At 43.1% G+C, this 16,322-nt stretch overlaps 10 protein-coding genes across 10 annotated transcripts; 5 read left to right on the top strand and 5 right to left on the bottom strand.

Annotated features, from left to right (window-relative positions):
* The first annotated feature begins 1,219 nt into the window (after positions 1-1,219).
* On the top strand, positions 1,220-3,948 carry FA14DRAFT_148828 (urease). The gene is made up of 2 exons (XM_025497381.1): positions 1,220-3,699; positions 3,769-3,948. The coding sequence occupies exons 1-2, from the start codon at positions 1,229-1,231 to the stop codon at positions 3,851-3,853; spliced, it is 2,556 nt and encodes an 851-aa protein (XP_025354734.1). The 5' UTR covers positions 1,220-1,228; the 3' UTR covers positions 3,854-3,948.
* A 2-nt stretch (positions 3,949-3,950) lies between these two features.
* On the bottom strand, positions 3,951-5,960 carry FA14DRAFT_157088 (uncharacterized protein; the record flags this gene model as incomplete). Its single annotated transcript, XM_025497875.1, has 1 exon — positions 3,951-5,960. One exon carries the CDS (start codon positions 5,958-5,960, stop codon positions 3,951-3,953), a length of 2,010 nt encoding a protein of 669 aa, XP_025354735.1.
* Positions 5,961-6,409: 449 nt separating this feature from the next.
* Positions 6,410-7,592, bottom strand: FA14DRAFT_191480 (uncharacterized protein; the record flags this gene model as incomplete). The annotated part of the gene is made up of 1 exon (XM_025501868.1): positions 6,410-7,592. The coding sequence occupies one exon, from the start codon at positions 7,590-7,592 to the stop codon at positions 6,477-6,479; it is 1,116 nt and encodes a 371-aa protein (XP_025354736.1). The 3' UTR covers positions 6,410-6,476.
* Positions 7,593-7,836: 244 nt separating this feature from the next.
* FA14DRAFT_148830 (WD40 repeat-like protein) lies at positions 7,837-9,324 on the top strand (the record flags this gene model as incomplete). The annotated part of the gene is made up of 3 exons (XM_025497382.1): positions 7,837-8,671; positions 8,743-9,046; positions 9,095-9,324. The coding sequence occupies exons 1-3, from the start codon at positions 7,889-7,891 to the stop codon at positions 9,322-9,324; spliced, it is 1,317 nt and encodes a 438-aa protein (XP_025354737.1). The 5' UTR covers positions 7,837-7,888.
* FA14DRAFT_174102 (uncharacterized protein) lies at positions 8,962-9,904 on the bottom strand (the record flags this gene model as incomplete). Its single annotated transcript, XM_025500520.1, has 3 exons — positions 8,962-9,439; positions 9,516-9,672; positions 9,751-9,904. 3 exons carry the CDS (start codon positions 9,902-9,904, stop codon positions 9,388-9,390), a joined length of 363 nt encoding a protein of 120 aa, XP_025354738.1. The 3' UTR covers positions 8,962-9,387.
* Positions 9,905-10,092: 188 nt separating this feature from the next.
* On the top strand, positions 10,093-11,515 carry FA14DRAFT_161818 (uncharacterized protein). Its single transcript, XM_025499308.1, has one exon. It carries the CDS (start codon positions 10,116-10,118, stop codon positions 11,163-11,165), a length of 1,050 nt encoding a protein of 349 aa, XP_025354739.1. The 5' UTR covers positions 10,093-10,115; the 3' UTR covers positions 11,166-11,515.
* Positions 11,215-12,483, bottom strand: FA14DRAFT_72409 (inositol monophosphatase). Its single transcript, XM_025502771.1, has one exon. The coding sequence runs from the start codon at positions 12,244-12,246 to the stop codon at positions 11,263-11,265; it is 984 nt and encodes a 327-aa protein (XP_025354740.1). The 5' UTR covers positions 12,247-12,483; the 3' UTR covers positions 11,215-11,262.
* A 50-nt stretch (positions 12,484-12,533) lies between these two features.
* On the top strand, positions 12,534-13,770 carry FA14DRAFT_72421 (Aldo/keto reductase). The gene has a single exon (XM_025502774.1). It carries the CDS (start codon positions 12,726-12,728, stop codon positions 13,725-13,727), a length of 1,002 nt encoding a protein of 333 aa, XP_025354741.1. The 5' UTR covers positions 12,534-12,725; the 3' UTR covers positions 13,728-13,770.
* On the bottom strand, positions 13,771-15,229 carry FA14DRAFT_72420 (DUF1688-domain-containing protein). Its single transcript, XM_025502773.1, has one exon. The coding sequence runs from the start codon at positions 15,171-15,173 to the stop codon at positions 13,815-13,817; it is 1,359 nt and encodes a 452-aa protein (XP_025354742.1). The 5' UTR covers positions 15,174-15,229; the 3' UTR covers positions 13,771-13,814.
* A 341-nt stretch (positions 15,230-15,570) lies between these two features.
* FA14DRAFT_123426 (DnaJ-domain-containing protein) lies at positions 15,571-16,215 on the top strand (the record flags this gene model as incomplete). Its single annotated transcript, XM_025496570.1, has 1 exon — positions 15,571-16,215. The coding sequence occupies one exon, from the start codon at positions 15,571-15,573 to the stop codon at positions 16,213-16,215; it is 645 nt and encodes a 214-aa protein (XP_025354743.1).
* Positions 16,216-16,322: the final 107 nt, after the last annotated feature.

The raw sequence follows: 16,322 nt of genomic DNA on the forward strand, positions 1-16,322 counted from the left end.
TCTACGGATGTGACAAGCATCACAAGCGGGCTGCAAAGTCCTCCTACCGGTTTGAGACTTTTCGGCCGGCATCCTGACGGATTGTATGCCGATAAAGTGTGCTGAAGTGAGCTCTCTGAGGGTGCAGCTTGAAGATGAAAACTACGATCTTGAGCAATAGAATCGTTCACTTTAACCTGTGTTGCGGAGAAAGCAGCGTCTTATTTGCGTCTTATATGGTACTTTGACAAGGTGGATGTCGTGTCTTCAATCTTGTTAGGAGACCGCTTGTACTGCCTCGCGCTGGAAGTAATCTATGCAAAAGTTCTTTCTTTAATTACTGAGATATGTTGTGGCGAAGAAGAAAGATACATTCGATTGATGGCAGTGTCCACAAAAGCGATGTGTACAATGTGAGCCTCTCGCGCGGTCGAAGAGAGAGGGCCTTACGATGCAGACTTGAGGCTGAGATTTGTGAATTTGTTTTTGTTATACACTGTTTGCTCTTAGCACATCTTCGGCTCTTGAGATTCTTGGGGTCGTTTTGTTCTGCAAATGCGGTGCAATCGGCTCTGTAATTGTTGAGATATTGGCGTTGAGGATGGCGTCGGTGATGCTTGAACGGTGTTCAGACTTTCTCTTGATCTTTGCCGCGGCGTGAATGCAAAGGATGCGTATACACAAATATCCTACGAAGTCCTCGGAGAATAATGACGGATACCCAACTTGCCCCGATCACGATTCTCGATCAAGAAAAAATCGGATGGCAACGATGAGAAGATACGAATGTATGCGGTCTAACGAAAGATGGACGCAGTGAGAGAGGACCAACAATGGATGGCTGCAAGAATGAAAAGCCTAAAAGTGAGAAAAAGAGAGCGTGCGACTTTTAACCCCGCCCGGCCTTGTGGTTCATTTTGATGCCTGCCTGCGTGTGTGGGCATATTCTTTACCCTACAAGCGATGCATTTGCCTAAAGCGCAGCGCTAGGCTTTTTTGTTTGCTCTTGTGGCTTTTTTTACTCCGCATAGAGGAACGCTTTAAATGTGTCAAGACTTAAGGGCGGCGCTGCGCTAAAGAGAAAAAGGAAAAGAAAGGTTCATCAACTGTCCTGCATTGCGTGTGCCAGTGCATCTTTTGAGAAGAAATGCAGAAAAGAGATCTGTGCGTTATCTTTCAAGGCAGATAGGTGATTAATCTTGGTGATGATATAGGAAATTGCATTGAATTCCCACCACCATCTCACATCATGGATCTCCTACCAAGAGAACGTGATAAAGTGTTCTTGCACAATGTTGGCTCATTGGCGCAAAAGCGTTTGGCACGCGGTGTACGTTTGAACGAGTTCGAAGCAACAGCATTGATTGCTGCTGTTTTACAGGAAAGAATCAGAGACGGAAAGCATACAGTCGCAGAATTAATGCAACATGGAAAAACTTTGTTGGGAAGAAGGCATGTCTTACACGGAGTAGCAGAACAAGTTCATGAAGTTATGGTCGAAGGCACTTTTCTAGACGGCTCATTCTTGGTCACTGTTCATGATCCTATCTGTACAGATGACGGCGATTTGACAAATGCGCTCTATGGTAGTTTTCTACCTATTCCAGATCGCAGCCTCTTTGAACTCTCACCTGAAGACAAAGCAAGAGTTGACAAGTACCTATCAGGGGCAGTCGTCATCGATCCAAAAGCCAAAGATATCGTTCTACTTCCTAACCGACGAAGGATTGCAATGCAAGTGACAAATACAGGAGATCGACCAATTCAAGTTGGTTCACATTATCCATTCCACGAAACCAATCCTACTTTGCTCTTCCCTCGACTAGCTGCAATTGGATTCAGGCTCGACATTTGCGCAGGTACAGCTGTTCGCTTTGAGCCAGGAGATATAAAGACTGTTTCGCTGGTACAAATCGGTGGTCAAAAGAGCTTGGCCGGTGGAAATAGCCTCTACACAGGACCGCTTGATGTTCTGCTCTCTGATCAAGCCTTGCAAAGGAATGTCAAACAAAGATTTGTCGAAGGAGGTTTCGCTGATGCCGATCAAGCAGGATATGCAGCGTTTCAGCAATTGCCAGCTCCGGCACCTTTCGCGGTCAGTCGTCAAACATACTTATCCATGTATGGTCCCACGGTTGGTGATAAGATCCGTCTAGGAGACTCAGCCCTTTGGATTGAAGTGGAACGCGATATGACAATCTACGGTGAGGAATGCAAGTTCGGAGGAGGCAAGGTATTGCGTGATGGTATGGGTCAAGCATGCGGGGCAACCGATGCAGAAACACTGGACTCGGTAATCATCAATGCTTTAATTGTTGATTGGTGGGGTATTGTCAAAGCCGATATCGGTATCAAGAATGGCTATATCACAGCAATCGGTAAAGCAGGAAATCCAAACATGATGGACGGCGTGACCGAAGGTATGGTAGTAGGAAGTTGCACGGAAGTCTTGGCTGGAGAGGGTCTCATCGTAACGGCAGGAGCGTTAGATGTGCATGTGCACTATATTGAGCCGGATATCTGCACAGAAGCACTGGCAACCGGTATCACAACTTTGGTTGGTGGGGGTACTGGACCATCTGCTGGAACAAGCGCAACAACTTGTACTCCTGGGAAAGAGCATGTAATGCACATGTTACGTGCTACGGATGAAGTGCCACTAAATTTTGCATTCACCGGCAAAGGAAACGATAGTGGTATGGCCGGATTAGAAGATCAAGTGAATGCCGGCTGTGCAGGATTGAAAATCCATGAAGATTGGGGTGCCACACCAGCTGTGATTGAAAGTTGTTTATCAGTTTGCGATAAGTATGATGTTCAATGCAACATTCATACTGATACCCTCAACGAATCTTCTTTTGTCGAAGGTACGATTGCCGCTTTCAAAGGTCGCACAATCCATACCTATCACTCTGAAGGTGCAGGTGGTGGTCATGCACCTGATATCATTCGTGTTTGTGGTGAGGAGAATGTTCTGCCCAGTAGTACGAATCCTACAAGACCTTATGCTATGAACACGTTGGACGAACATCTGGATATGCTGATGGTTTGTCATCATTTGTCTCGTGATATTGCCGAAGATGTTGCATTTGCTGATTCGCGTATCCGAGCTGAAACGGTGGCAGCCGAGGATGTATTGCAAGATGACGGAAGTATTTCAATCATTTCGTCCGATTCATTGGCAATGGGTAGAATTGGAGAGGTTGTTGCAAGAACATGGAGAACGGCCGCCAAGATGCGTGAAGTTCGTGGACCGCTGAAAGGAGAAGATGAAAAGTTAAAACGCGATAACGAACGTGTGAAAAGATATGTGGCAAAATATACCATCAATCCTGCTATTTGTCATGGAATGTCTCATTTGATCGGTTCGGTAGAAGTTGGCAAGTTGGCCGATTTGGTACTTTATAAACCTGCCCATTTCGGTACACGACCGCATATGATCATCAAAGGTGGTCAAATTGCATGGGCACACGTTGGTGATGCGAACGGATCGATTCCATGCGTACAGCCAGTGTATGGTAAGCCGATGTTTGGTTCCATGCCAAAAGCAGCAACGATGAATAGCATTTCGTTCGTTAGTGCTGCTTCGATTGCGAACGGAAATATTGCTTCGTACGGATTGGCAAAACGTGTGGAAGCTGTTGTAGGATGCAGATCGATCGGGAAGAAAGATATGAAGTTAAATAACAACTTGCCAAAGATCACCGTCGATCCTGAAACGTGAGTAATGGGTAAAGTAAGTTTGATTCGGGAAATCATACTGACAATTTCTTTCGTTTCCACTCTCAGATATGACGTCACTGCTGATGGACAACTCTGTACAGTTCCGCCTGCGACTCGACTACCGTTGACACAATCTGCTCATATGTTCTAATTGCGACAAGAAAAGGGTGTAAATGTATTGTATATAAGATTAAATTACGACGAAGATGAAACGAAGAGAAAATATGTACAATTTGTTCGTGAAGGCATTAGTGACTATGCATTGCAGCTCTTTGTGCTCTTAATTCTGCCATGAATATTCTTTGACGTTCTTTTTCTTGTCTTGCCGATTCTTGTTGTTGCGGCGTAGTGGTTGATGATGATCCGGCAGGGGCAGAAGAACTTGTCCAATAACTTGGTGCAGGACTATTACATCTATCTTCTTTACCGTTCGGGCTAGAGCTATTGTAGCTCATGCCGCCAAGACGATGTGAACTTTGACCACCAATCCTTTGAATATGATGACCAAATGTTGAATGAGAATTTTGAGAATTTTGACGTAAGAGTCCGGATAAACGTCTGTTTCGAATATCAGCGGTGGTGGTGTTTGTGGAATGATAAGAACAATCTAGACGATTACGTCCGAATGAACAATCACATGTATTTGGAGTTCCATCTTCAGCCAAGACTTCGGTATTGTATGAATAATCTCCAAGATCGTACGTTTGTTCATGTACGTACGTATTATTTCCAAAACTTGATTGATCATAATGTAAGCTTGGCATATGTCCAAGTTGCGGTTGTTGATGAAGTTTCAAAGTTGAAGAAGAAGGAATTGAGTTCATTTGACGTAAAGGTGATCCAGCCAAAGCTTGTTGCTGTCTATGACCGAATTCGGATTGATACATTTGAAATGGTGGTGAAGATTTTGCTGCATTTAATCTGCCAGTAGATTCGTATGCTTTTTGTAATGAAGGCAATCCATATGCAAACGAATCAAGTTCATTCGTATTTCCTCTCTTTGAATCTTGTGGAAAATATCCTTGTTCTTGTGATCCTTGTGTTGGAGGTGGGGTATAGGGTGGTAAAGTTGCAGAACGAGAGAGATTAGACATGATCAAAGTACTTTGACCACCGCTCTTACCATCCGCATCATTATTGATCAAATGTTGTGGTAATGTTTTTTGCAACTCTTTACGTGCAGTATCTAATGCATTCTCACGTCTGTTTGCCGTCCTTTGCAGCCAAAATGTAATGATGAGCAAAATTGTTGAAACCCAAGCAAATCCAAATGCATCTCCAGTATCAGCTTGTAAGGCTACAGAACCATTAGCGATCGGATTGGCAGAATTGAACGAATTTTTTGCGTTACTCAAACGATACTTTTGAATTGCACTTGCAACAACCAAAATCATCGCAATCACAATCAAGAACCATTTTGTGATTGCTGTCATTAATGATTTCCACATTGATGTAGGCTTGAAAAATGTTGTGATCGCTTGTGAAGCTGTGGTGGATTGTTGTAATTGCTTATTGTGACGGAAGAGCAAGACCAAGTGAGTGGTTGTAAAAATACAAACACACAATAGCATAATGGTCAACAGTAGCAATACTGTTGCATAAAATGTCATACTATCTGGCAATAATTCTTGAACGTTGATACCAGGAGAAGCAGTGGTATTCATAATCCCTTGTAAGCCTTTGTATTGATAAGAAGCTGCTAGCTTTGCAGGTGTACATGATTCACGTCCATCAGCCGTACGAAAACAACTTCCCAGTGGACCAATTCTTAATTGAATCCAACTTGATGGTTCAGTCAATTGACTTACGTTTACAGAGGTCACATTAACACCTCCTCCCAAAGGAGATGGAAAAGAAGAATTTGAAATGACTTCTTTAATTTGAGGTTGTTGAGCCATGATTGTATCATCAATCGGTTCCCTTTTGACATTTGCACCTGATTGTGCTGCTGCAGTCTGAATGGCAGGATAATGTGCTGGAAGTGATGATGTTGATGAGGCTGGGTCGTTGGATGCTGGCTGACTAGCTGCAATAGACGGTGAAACACTTGAACTTGTCGAAGATGGAGGTGGGACGCTGATCGAAACAGTGTTGGATTGTTGAGGCGTAATGACGAACAAAGAGACAGAATTATGCTCCCATGGTGATGGACAAACTAGGATCAAAGTGATCAAGATGAGCGAGATCCACTGTAAGCATGTTGCAAATGTTGCTAGCCATGGAAGTTTGGCGTATGCGTTGGATGTCTTTCCCATCATATCTGTTCCTGAGAGAAAGGTTGAGGGCAAGGGAATGGGTTGGATCAAACAACAGCATCTTTATATACTCAGAGCAGGAGACGGTTCCATTGTTTTACCAAGACAAAAGGAAGAAAACAAATCCCCTTTGACAACAAATGACATATTTTTTTATTTGCCGATCGTACCTACATTGACTGCACAGGATGAGTAACATGTGGCTTTGAAGTAACAAAGGGCAACGGTACAACCCCCATTGTCATCAACAAAACAACAAAGGAATTTAAAATGTCATGGCATGTGATGTATATGCAAATCGGTCATTAAAAAGGAAGCACGCCCGCATACATGACAACAAAGGAAGAAACAATCTTTCATTACGCCAAACAACAAAGGGTACAACACAACATAACAGCAAATGTACAAAAATCAAACACAAGGTGACGCGCGCAGTGCGCAAGATGAACAAAGGGAAAGAAAACGCGGCTTGACTTCATAGAAAGGCGGCTGATTTGATGACAAAGGTAACGCAAATTATTATCGGGATGAAGAACGTGAACGAAGTGAAGCAAAACGATCCGGAATGATTGTTGCCCATTTAGTTTTACGTCTGAAAGTGGGATTGAGTCCCTCCAACTTATAATCAGATACTTGTTTTGTAGCAACCGGTTGAACTTCAATCCATCCCAGTGAATCATCTGAACAATCTGACAGATCTGACTTTTCCGCCGCCGGAAGTAATTGTTGCGGTTTCGGTTTTGCAGAAAGCATAGTCTTGGCTAATGTTGGCTTTGTAGGTGACATTAGCCAATAATCAGTCTTCAAACCCATGGCTTTTGCAGGAGAAAAGGGTGAAAAAATTGTTACCGCTTTGTTTCGTTCATCCGTTTCTTGTAACCTCGTTTGTGCAATCACTTCTGCCCATCCAAATCGACTTGCGGCAGGTGAAGGAGCAATGGATGACGGTGTACCCAAGCCATGCAAACGAGCCCAATCGTGAACTTCGTGTGAAGTGAAAGACGCTTGAATACGTTGGGGCGTGGCTGTATGTGTTGAGAGCTCTTCTTCTTCTACTTCCCACTCGATGATCGTTGGCTCTTCAGTCACTTCTTCTACAGGATCGAGAAAATGTCCACATTCTTCTTCCTGTATGTATGTTGACAAGATTCCACTTTCATCTTCCTGTAGATGCATGGAAGGCATCCCGCTTTCCTCGTCCAGTATATGCGTTGAAAGTATCCCACTCTCTTCGCCTTGTTCTTGTTCTTCGATCTGTTCTTCATCTTCTTCCATTTCAATAACAATAATTTGACGTGAATGCTGTTCTTGCTCAACGCTTACATCCGGTGAAAGTGCAAGGATACCACTTGCTTCAAAGCTTTCAAATTCAGCTTCTCGTCCCGCACCCTCCTCTGCTTGATCGAGCATCAATTCGTAAAAGCCCATCTCTGATCCTAATGATTTGCGTTTTCGCTCAATCGGAGAGGTAGAATTATAATGACCAGGCATAGTTGGGGTTGGAAAATTGTCAACAGGCAGAACTTCCTTCTTTAGATGAGGAAATGCTTCTTTTTCACGATTCAACCACAACGTTAAAGCAGCAAAATCGGTCTTTGATGATGATGATGATGTTGGTGTGCTCCTATAGGACATTGTTTGTCTGTCAAACGATGATGAGAGTTATAAGAGAAGCGGGGCTCTACTCATCCTCCCTAAGCTACTATCCGTTCAACATCTCATACACTACATAACATTCCACTTCATTACGCTTTGACGCCATCAGAATATTCCTTCTCGGATCGGTACCGTTTCATGTTTCTCAGTGTATGCACTCAAAATGTGGATATTGGTTGGACATTTACGCGTCGGCGCCTTTTTCTGTTTCTCGGTGACAAATCTTCCTTTCTTCTTGCTCATATCCACGCCCAACGATGGTCTTTTGACGAGCAATGTCAATTCCTGAATCAGTAGAAGGGATTTGGAAGCCACCAAATTATTCTTTTGATGATGAACCAATCATAGCGTCTTATATTCGTGGGGAGGATATCGCAAGAGTAGCCGGACCTTCATGCAATCCAGACACATACTTTTGGAGGAACATTGCATGGTCACCAGATGGAACGCATTTACTCGGTCAGAGTGACGATCATCATTTGAATCTATTCAGATTGGATGACGACAAGTTAGAGTACGTCTTCTCCGTTCATGCTCCTACAACGCTACTATCATTTGCATGGTATCCATTCGCACGCCAAGATGATCCACAAACTTGGTGTTTTGCAATTGGCGCAAGAGATGTAACGATCAAGTTGATAGACGCATACCAAGGTCGCACAAGAGCAACATATGGTATCATTGATCATACAGAGCGCTTCAAAGGTCCTCAATCGATGGCGTTCAGTCTAGACGGAACGAAGCTTTACTGCGCTCATGACAGCTTTCTTTCCATCGCTTCGTTGGATAAGCCAGGCGTCTATTCGCACACTTCCATTCGTCTCACACCTTCTCCTCGTGCAACCAGGAAAGGAAAAGCAGCCGCTGGACAGAAAGGAGTCATTTCAACAATCACCGTAACATCTGATCATCTTACGGGCTCGACTAACGATCTTGTAGCCATTGGAACATTTGCAGGCACAGTGGGCATTTATCAAATAAAGGGAGAAGCGATCACCGATGCTGAACAGCTGTGTTTGCTGGGCTGGAAGGAAGAAGGCTCAAATGGGATAGCACAGGTATGTATGGAGCTATTAAAATGGTGAGGATTACCAATGAAGCTGATTCATATGTTCTTACCCGTCCACAGATAGCCTTTCATCCCCCTGTCCCACACATCCTCTTTGTCACTTCAAGACGTGCTTCCGTCATCCGAGCGTATGATCTACGATACGTCGGCTCTAGACGGTCATTCATGCATCCTGCTGCAGAGGTAGCACTGATTGGCATACTTCAATGTCAAAGTGAGCGCAATGAGAAACGCATGGAATCACAACAACGCATTCATTTTCATCTAGATTGGGCTGGTCGATACCTCATCTCCGGTAACAAAACGGGCGAAGTGTGCTTATGGGATGTACGATCTCCTGAATCCGAATTAGAGACACCTCAAAGTTCAAACAATGATCGATTCTTTGGACGTATTCTACGACCAAATGAAGATGCGCTTATTCCGCCGTTGACTCGTTGGAAGGCAGCAGAAGATGCGATCCCTGCCGTTGCCTTTCATCCGTCACATCCTGTAGTCGTTGTGGCATCTGGTTCGCGGTTTTGGAAGTCTGTCGATTCAAAAGAGGATGATGTCGAGTTCGAAGACGAGAAGAGCTTAACTTATACCGTACCTGATGCAGCCTTACGTCTTTTCAAAGTCTCCTCCGACCCAATCATGTAAAGAAGAGTACTAAATGTGTCTCGAACAAGTATGTATTGATACAATGTAAATTTGTGATTTGCTTCAAGTAGCCATTGGCTGTCCAGGCTTGCCAGATTGTTTCTCCAATTCGGCTCTAGAGTCAAGGGAAGTGAGGAGAAGGTGAAAATTAGCTTCCGTCATGATAATGTATAGAATATAATCGAACATACCTTAATGCTTTTCCGAAATCATCTTCGACATCGTCATCATCCCAATTGTCCTCCCAAAGATGATCGCCGGTTCCTCCTTGTTCTCCACTCATGCTCAAACCCGTTGCTCCACCTTCGGAATTTAGATGGGCCAAAGATGTTTTGCTATCTTCCCAATCTGATTGTATGAGAGGGTGGGTATCAGTATAAATGCTTATGGTATTTCAATTGTTGTATTGCATATGCCACTACTCACCTTGTGCTTCAAATTCTTCAAATTCATCATCTTCATCTAATGCACCCAAACTTGGGATTTCTTTTTGTGGTTGTTGTTGAGCTGCACCGTTTGTATTGCTTGATCCGGTAGTGGCAGCACTTGTGGCTTTCTCGTCTTTCTTTTGTTCAGCCATCGTTAATGAATTAAATGAGACGTAGTGATGGCAAGGAAGGTTGTCCTTCTTCTGTATTGGACGCGTGTCACTGTACAACACTCAGTCCATGCATGACCTTTGAAGCTTACGCATGAAGCCGCACGCGTAGACAAGCTAACGCCGAATAAAATGATTCAAGAAGAAAAGTGTTAAACTTGAGCATATATTGTATCATAACGGTGATCAAGACATGTCAAAGATAACAGGATCATCGTCAGGGGCAGGTGGCTCCCAAACCATCGATCAAGCCAAAGGTGCTAACCCACAAAATGGATCGATCAAAGGACCTCCTTTGGGTTCATCTTCACATACGCTTCAGCTTTTGGTCATGCTAACGTTGAACAGCATCTTAATCTTTCTCTGTTTGATCGTTTTACCAGCCCACATGTTATGGCGAGAAGCATCAAAGCAAAATTTGGCATTAAAGAATAACGAAGACAGTATAACAGTAAGCCCATTAGCCAAACAAGCCTACGATTCATCTTTAGAAAATGTCAATTCAGCAAGGCAAAATTTGATTACCGCTTTTAAACTTTTGTTTTCTACGCCCAATAGTGATTCAACAGCTATCAAATGGATCAAACGTGGAAATCGATCAACTTTGGCAGCTTTGATATTAAGTCAATCTTGGTTCGTTGCACGATTTAAAGGTTGGTGGGACGAAGCAGAAGCGATGGAACGTGGTGATCGTGAAGAAGTAATGAAAAGAAGAAGGATTGGAATAGGTAAACAGATGGAACACGTTACAATGACTTCCTTTGTTTTACCTTTGATTGCAATTGTCATTTATGCAGTCCTCGTTCTTTGTGGAGCACCTTTCCTTAAAAGTCATTTGGATACTTTGTTCTTGTCGGGATTTTTGGCCCTATTGGCCCTCCTCCCTGCCATTCACGTATTGGGCACAGATGAACAGGAATGGATCAAAGCTTTCTCCTTCTCAAGTACGATATCTGAAACGACCAAAGCTGCACCGAGATTCAAGATCTTGGTTCGGACAACTACGTGTACTCTGCTAGGCGCTCTGATTGGATCATCAGGAGTTTTGCTGGATTGGGATAAAGCTTGGCAAGCATATCCTGTGCCTTCTGTTTTGGGTGCTAGCATTGGACTTTTGGTCGGAAATGTTTTGGCCGGCTTGACATACCTAATGTCAACTCAATCTCGTTCTGCTGGACCTCGTGTGGAAAGGAAAGGAGGTTCTATTCTATCCACAGCAAGCAAGAAGAAAAAGAAGCGTTAAAGGTGTATGCAGAATGATCAAACATCAATTTAATCACATCTTGGGATATCATTTGTACATAAAAGAGTAATAACAGACATGCAAATTAATAGCCAGATCACTTTGCATCCCATTCATCAATCGTCTCATAGAAAGTTTTGATGATTCTCTTTTGAGCGTCTGCGCCCTTTTCAGATTTTGAATCTCCAACGCCTCTGATGACAAGGTACTTTCTTCCTTGTAACACTTCAGGAGTGATATCACCAAAGCTTTCTGTACTGATAGATTTCAAGGTGGGCTCTTTTGCACCTACGACCACACCGCCTGCTTCTTGAATGATCACAGCTCCAGCACATACATCCCAAGCCCAACAACCAACCTCATGCCAAAGATCAAAAGTACCTTGGGCAACATAACAGCAACTTAGCGCCGCACTTCCGATACTCCTTACACCTTGAACCATTCGACCGCCTTTGATGCCAGCATCTTCGTCCCCAATCAATCTCTTGAAACTTTCCATCTTTTTATCAAGTACGCCTGGTCCACGATCACTTCCGTATTCTACTGCTAAAAGTGCTTGTTTTAAGCTTGGTAAAGGCATTGGCTTTGCTAATGGCAGCTGTCGTTCTCCATAAGCAGGTGATTCGATAAATGCTCCAGCTCCTGTACGTGCATAGTATAAAGTGTCCAAGAAGGGAGCATACACGACACCTACTGTCGGTCTTGATTGGAATGTAACACCAATCGAAACGCAACACATGACAAAATTATGTACGAATCCATTTGTGCCGTCGATTGGATCAACGATCCAATGTGGTTCATCAGTTAGCGTAGCCTGCTGTCCAGCAGCCCAACTTTCTTCTCCGATAAATTTATGTGATGGAAATTGTTTAGAGATTGCATCTTTGATAAACTTTTCCGTTTTTTGATCGGTTTCGGTGACAAGATCAGCTGTGTTTTTCTTGATCAATTCTTCAACGTCCACTTTACCTTGATTTTGATCATCGATTCGCTTTGCACTTCCTTCTCGGATGATCGTTCCTGCCTGTTTGGCAATGTTGATGGCGAATGTCAGTACTTCTTCTGCATTAAAGTCAGACATTGTTATCGATATTTGATCATGAGATGGATTCTCGGATAAGAATGAATTCAAGAAGAAACAGTCAGCTTTAATTTTAAGCTCACTTGTGGTCGTTGTTTAAGTTTCCGCGCACGTTCCATTTTCTCTTACACGGTACCGAAAGTGCTGGCAAAGTGCAGCAAAGTGCGCATGTGTGCCACTTTAGCGCAGAAATCCTCCACTTTTAAATTAAGAAGAAATGGAATGAATAAATCAGGGTCACACAATAAAAAGAAGACGTAAGAAGTGCCTCGAGTGGCGTATAAAATCTACAATGGTAATGTACCTTTACAGTTATCGAACACTCTCACGCAATTCGGCTGGTTTAATTGCGAATTCTACTTGCCATAGTCGTGTGTGTACCTATAAGTGACATCATTCAAGAGAAACTCATATAAGTACCCTTTTAAGTCAAATCATCTTCTTGTCTCACAACCACAACAAACAACTCATACATAAATATGTCTCTACACGAACAAATTAAACTCAACGACGGCAACACCATCCCAGCAATCGGCTTGGGTACTTGGTTAAGTAAGCCAGGTCAAGTAAAAGATGCCGTTATCCATGCAGTAAAAAACTCAGGATATCGTCATTTAGATTTAGCAAAAATTTACCAAAATCAATCTGAGATTGGAGAAGCATTCAAAGAATTGATTCCATCAGTCGTCAAACGTGAAGAATTGTTCATCACTTCAAAATTATGGAACTCAGCCCATAAGCCGGAACACGTTGAAAGTGCATTGGATGATACACTCAAAGAACTTGGATTGGATTATTTGGACTTGTACTTGATCCATTGGCCAGTCGGTTTTGAAACCGCAAAGCCAAACCAAGATTTGACTCCAAATGACGGAAAGCAAAATACATTGGACCTAAAGACCACTTTGGTCGATACCTGGAATGCAATGATCAAATTGCAAAAGACCGGAAAGGTCAAGTCAATCGGTGTTTCAAACTACACGCAAGCCCATTTGGAAGGTATCATCAAAGCTACCGGTGTCGTTCCAGCAGTGAACCAGATCGAAGCTCATCCATTGTTGCCACAAGAAGATTTGGTCAAATTCTCCAACGAAAAGGGAATCCATATCACTGCTTACAGTCCTTTGGGTAACACACTCCAATACGGAGAAGGAAAGGAGAAGGATATCATCTCTTCTGAACCCGTTCAAAGCGTTGCTAAAAAGCTTAATGCTGACCCTGCTCAAGTTTTGATCGCTTGGGGTCGTGGCCGTGGATATTCAGTCATTCCAAAGAGTGTTACGCCAAAACGTATCGATTCAAACTTTCAACAAATCAAGCTTTCAGCTGAAGATTTCAAGACTGTTAGCAACTTTGTCGTTCAACATGGCGGTCATCATCGTTTCAACATCGGTTACAATTACAAGCCTAAATGGGATATCAACATCTTTGAAGAAGATGTTGAATTGCAAGCCACCCATAAGGTCAACATTGGCGCTTAAATAGATTTGAAATGATGTATACCAATGATCAATATTACAGGAAATTGACATGTAAATGAATAACAGGCTATAGACTTGATTCTGACGTTAGAATACAGTTCCATCTGAGTCAATATTGATTGGAGGGCCACCACCAGTCTCGGGTCTCTTGATCTTCGCGATCTCTCTTCCTCCTTTCCACGTGGCAGCTTCTAAAACTTGTTTAAGATTTAATTGTTCATCGTTCAAACTCATTGCTTCTCGTATTCCAGCTGCGATTCGATCCAACATGATCACCGTCAATGCACGCCATTCTACCACAGCAGGATGACTAGGTTGAAAGATAGGTATAGGTCCTGCAGGCGGAGGTCCAGACGGTTTGGCAGATGCTGCATAAAGTTCTGGCTTTGGTTCTAAAACTTCCAAATCGATCAATAAACCACCATTACGATATTCGGGTAATCCAGTCTGATGTTCTCCTCCTACAAAAGTCCAACCTAAGGTTTGCTCCATTGGTTCCATGATTGAGTAGCATAGCCATTGTGTTAGTTTGTGGAATGGAACTAAAGCATCTGATCCTTTTGCTCCTGCTTTCTCTAATGCTTCACATTTCCATACATCCCCAAGAACTTGTCCGTCTAGCACTGTCCTTCCTTCTGTGGGCCAGACAGGTGCCAATCCCTCAATGAGCGCTTTCCACAGTGTTGCTACTTGAACTGCAAGTCTTCCATCAGCACTCTTTGTCGTTGATGGATGATTGGCAAGATAATCAATCAAGAATCCTGGGCGCTTTGCTTCTGGTGAAATGCCTGCGTGCGGTCCTTTAAAGTAGCCCAAAACATCTTTTTGCAGCACGTCTCCCAATCTACTCAATAAACCTGCTCGACCTTCTAGCCCATGCATTGGGTTGGTGTTTGGATCTACTTGTAAGGATATACTGAGTAATTCAGGCGTGAGTCTAGCCAATGCTTTTGCTTCGCATTTCTGTCGAACGCCATCACCTCCTTCATCTTCATCTCTTGAGAACAACCCGGATTCAAACATATCCAATGATGCAACTGCCAATCCTTCACTTCGTCCGATTCTCAAACCAGTCTTCCTCTCTTCATATTGCCATGTCGGACCTGCGCCTGCATCGAGCAAGACACTAACGACAAACAGATCCACCAATCTACGTGCAGCTTCGATAGGCTGAACACCTTCATTATGAAATTGCGATAAGAGCGTTGTAATTCTTGGTAAATTCGCAGCATCAAAATGTCTCCAACGACCATGTGGTGGAATTTGTGCAACATTACCACCAAAATCACGTTCTATAATCTTTGTACAAAATGCAATCGCTCTTTCTTCTTTTTCGGCATGATAAGTGAAATAATCCAATTTGTCATCTTTTGCTAATTCAAATACTTTACTGCATCTTTCACGAATTGATGGTAATGTACGCAAATGATCAAATGTTGATGACATCTTGACGAGAAGAGGAAGATGATGGTGTGCGAGTAAGTCTCTCTCTCTTATCAAGATGGGAATGATGATTATCTCCTAAACACATAAATTGTCCGTGCGTTCCTGAGTCTTAAATTTGGGCGGAAAAGCTGTGTAAAGCGCGACACGCATGCATAAACGGCGATTCGGGCGGGAGTGATTGCCAAGAGGAAAAGGCGGCGGCGGTGCGGCAGGAAGGAAAGTTTGACTCGGGTCTTACACCACCTTTCTCACCACCATCACAACCGTCATGGATGCGAAACAAAGCGGACCATCCGTACAGCCTCCAGGGCCTCCGCCCAGTGCACCAAAGGATACAACGATTAAAACTTCCGCCACAAAAAACATCATGGACGAATTACCCGACAATCCGGAAGAGATGGAAAAGAAACTTTCACGCGAAAAGATTTTATTCTTTCAAGAATTAGAGATGGACAGAATTTTATCGGCGTTCAAATTGAATCCTTATGATATTCTAGAATGTCCAATGGAAGCAGATGAAAAACAAATAACAAAGATTTATCGAAAGAAGAGCCTTTTGATTCATCCTGACAAAGTTAAAGATCCAAGAGCGGAACATGCTTTTAGCTTACTCAAACAAGCCTCACTTCATCTTCAAGACGAAAAGAAACGAAATGCTTTGGATGAAGTGGTAATGTCTGCACGTGTGGTGTGTCTGAAAGAGCTGGGACTACCTGCAAACATAGATGGTGACGATGAAAGATTAAGAGGATTAATACCTTCATTCGAAGAAAGAGTACGAAAAGGAACAAAAGAAATGATGATTGATGATGAAGTGAGAAGGCGAAGGGCGGTACGCATCCAACACGCTGCTGAAGGAGAAGAACAAAGAAAACGTGAAGACGCGGAGAATGAGCGAAAACGAAAAGTGGAAGAGAAGGAGCAATGGGAGAACAATAGACAAGATCGCATCGATAATTGGAGACAATTTCAAAAGGGAGGATCGAGTGGGAAATCAAAGAAGAAGAAAATCAACGCAAAAGGACCTCCTTTGTTAGGATGAAGGACTACAAAGTATCAGAAAGTAACGTTAGAGGTACCGCTTTAGAGAGGAACGATAGAGGTTTTACCAGAGAAGAACGCAGACTTACCACACCAGAGAGGAACTAA

The sequence above is a fragment of the Meira miltonrushii genome (genome assembly GCF_003144205.1).
Source record: "Meira miltonrushii strain MCA 3882 unplaced genomic scaffold FA14scaffold_3, whole genome shotgun sequence".
NCBI classification, from domain to species: domain Eukaryota; kingdom Fungi; phylum Basidiomycota; class Exobasidiomycetes; order Exobasidiales; family Brachybasidiaceae; genus Meira; species Meira miltonrushii.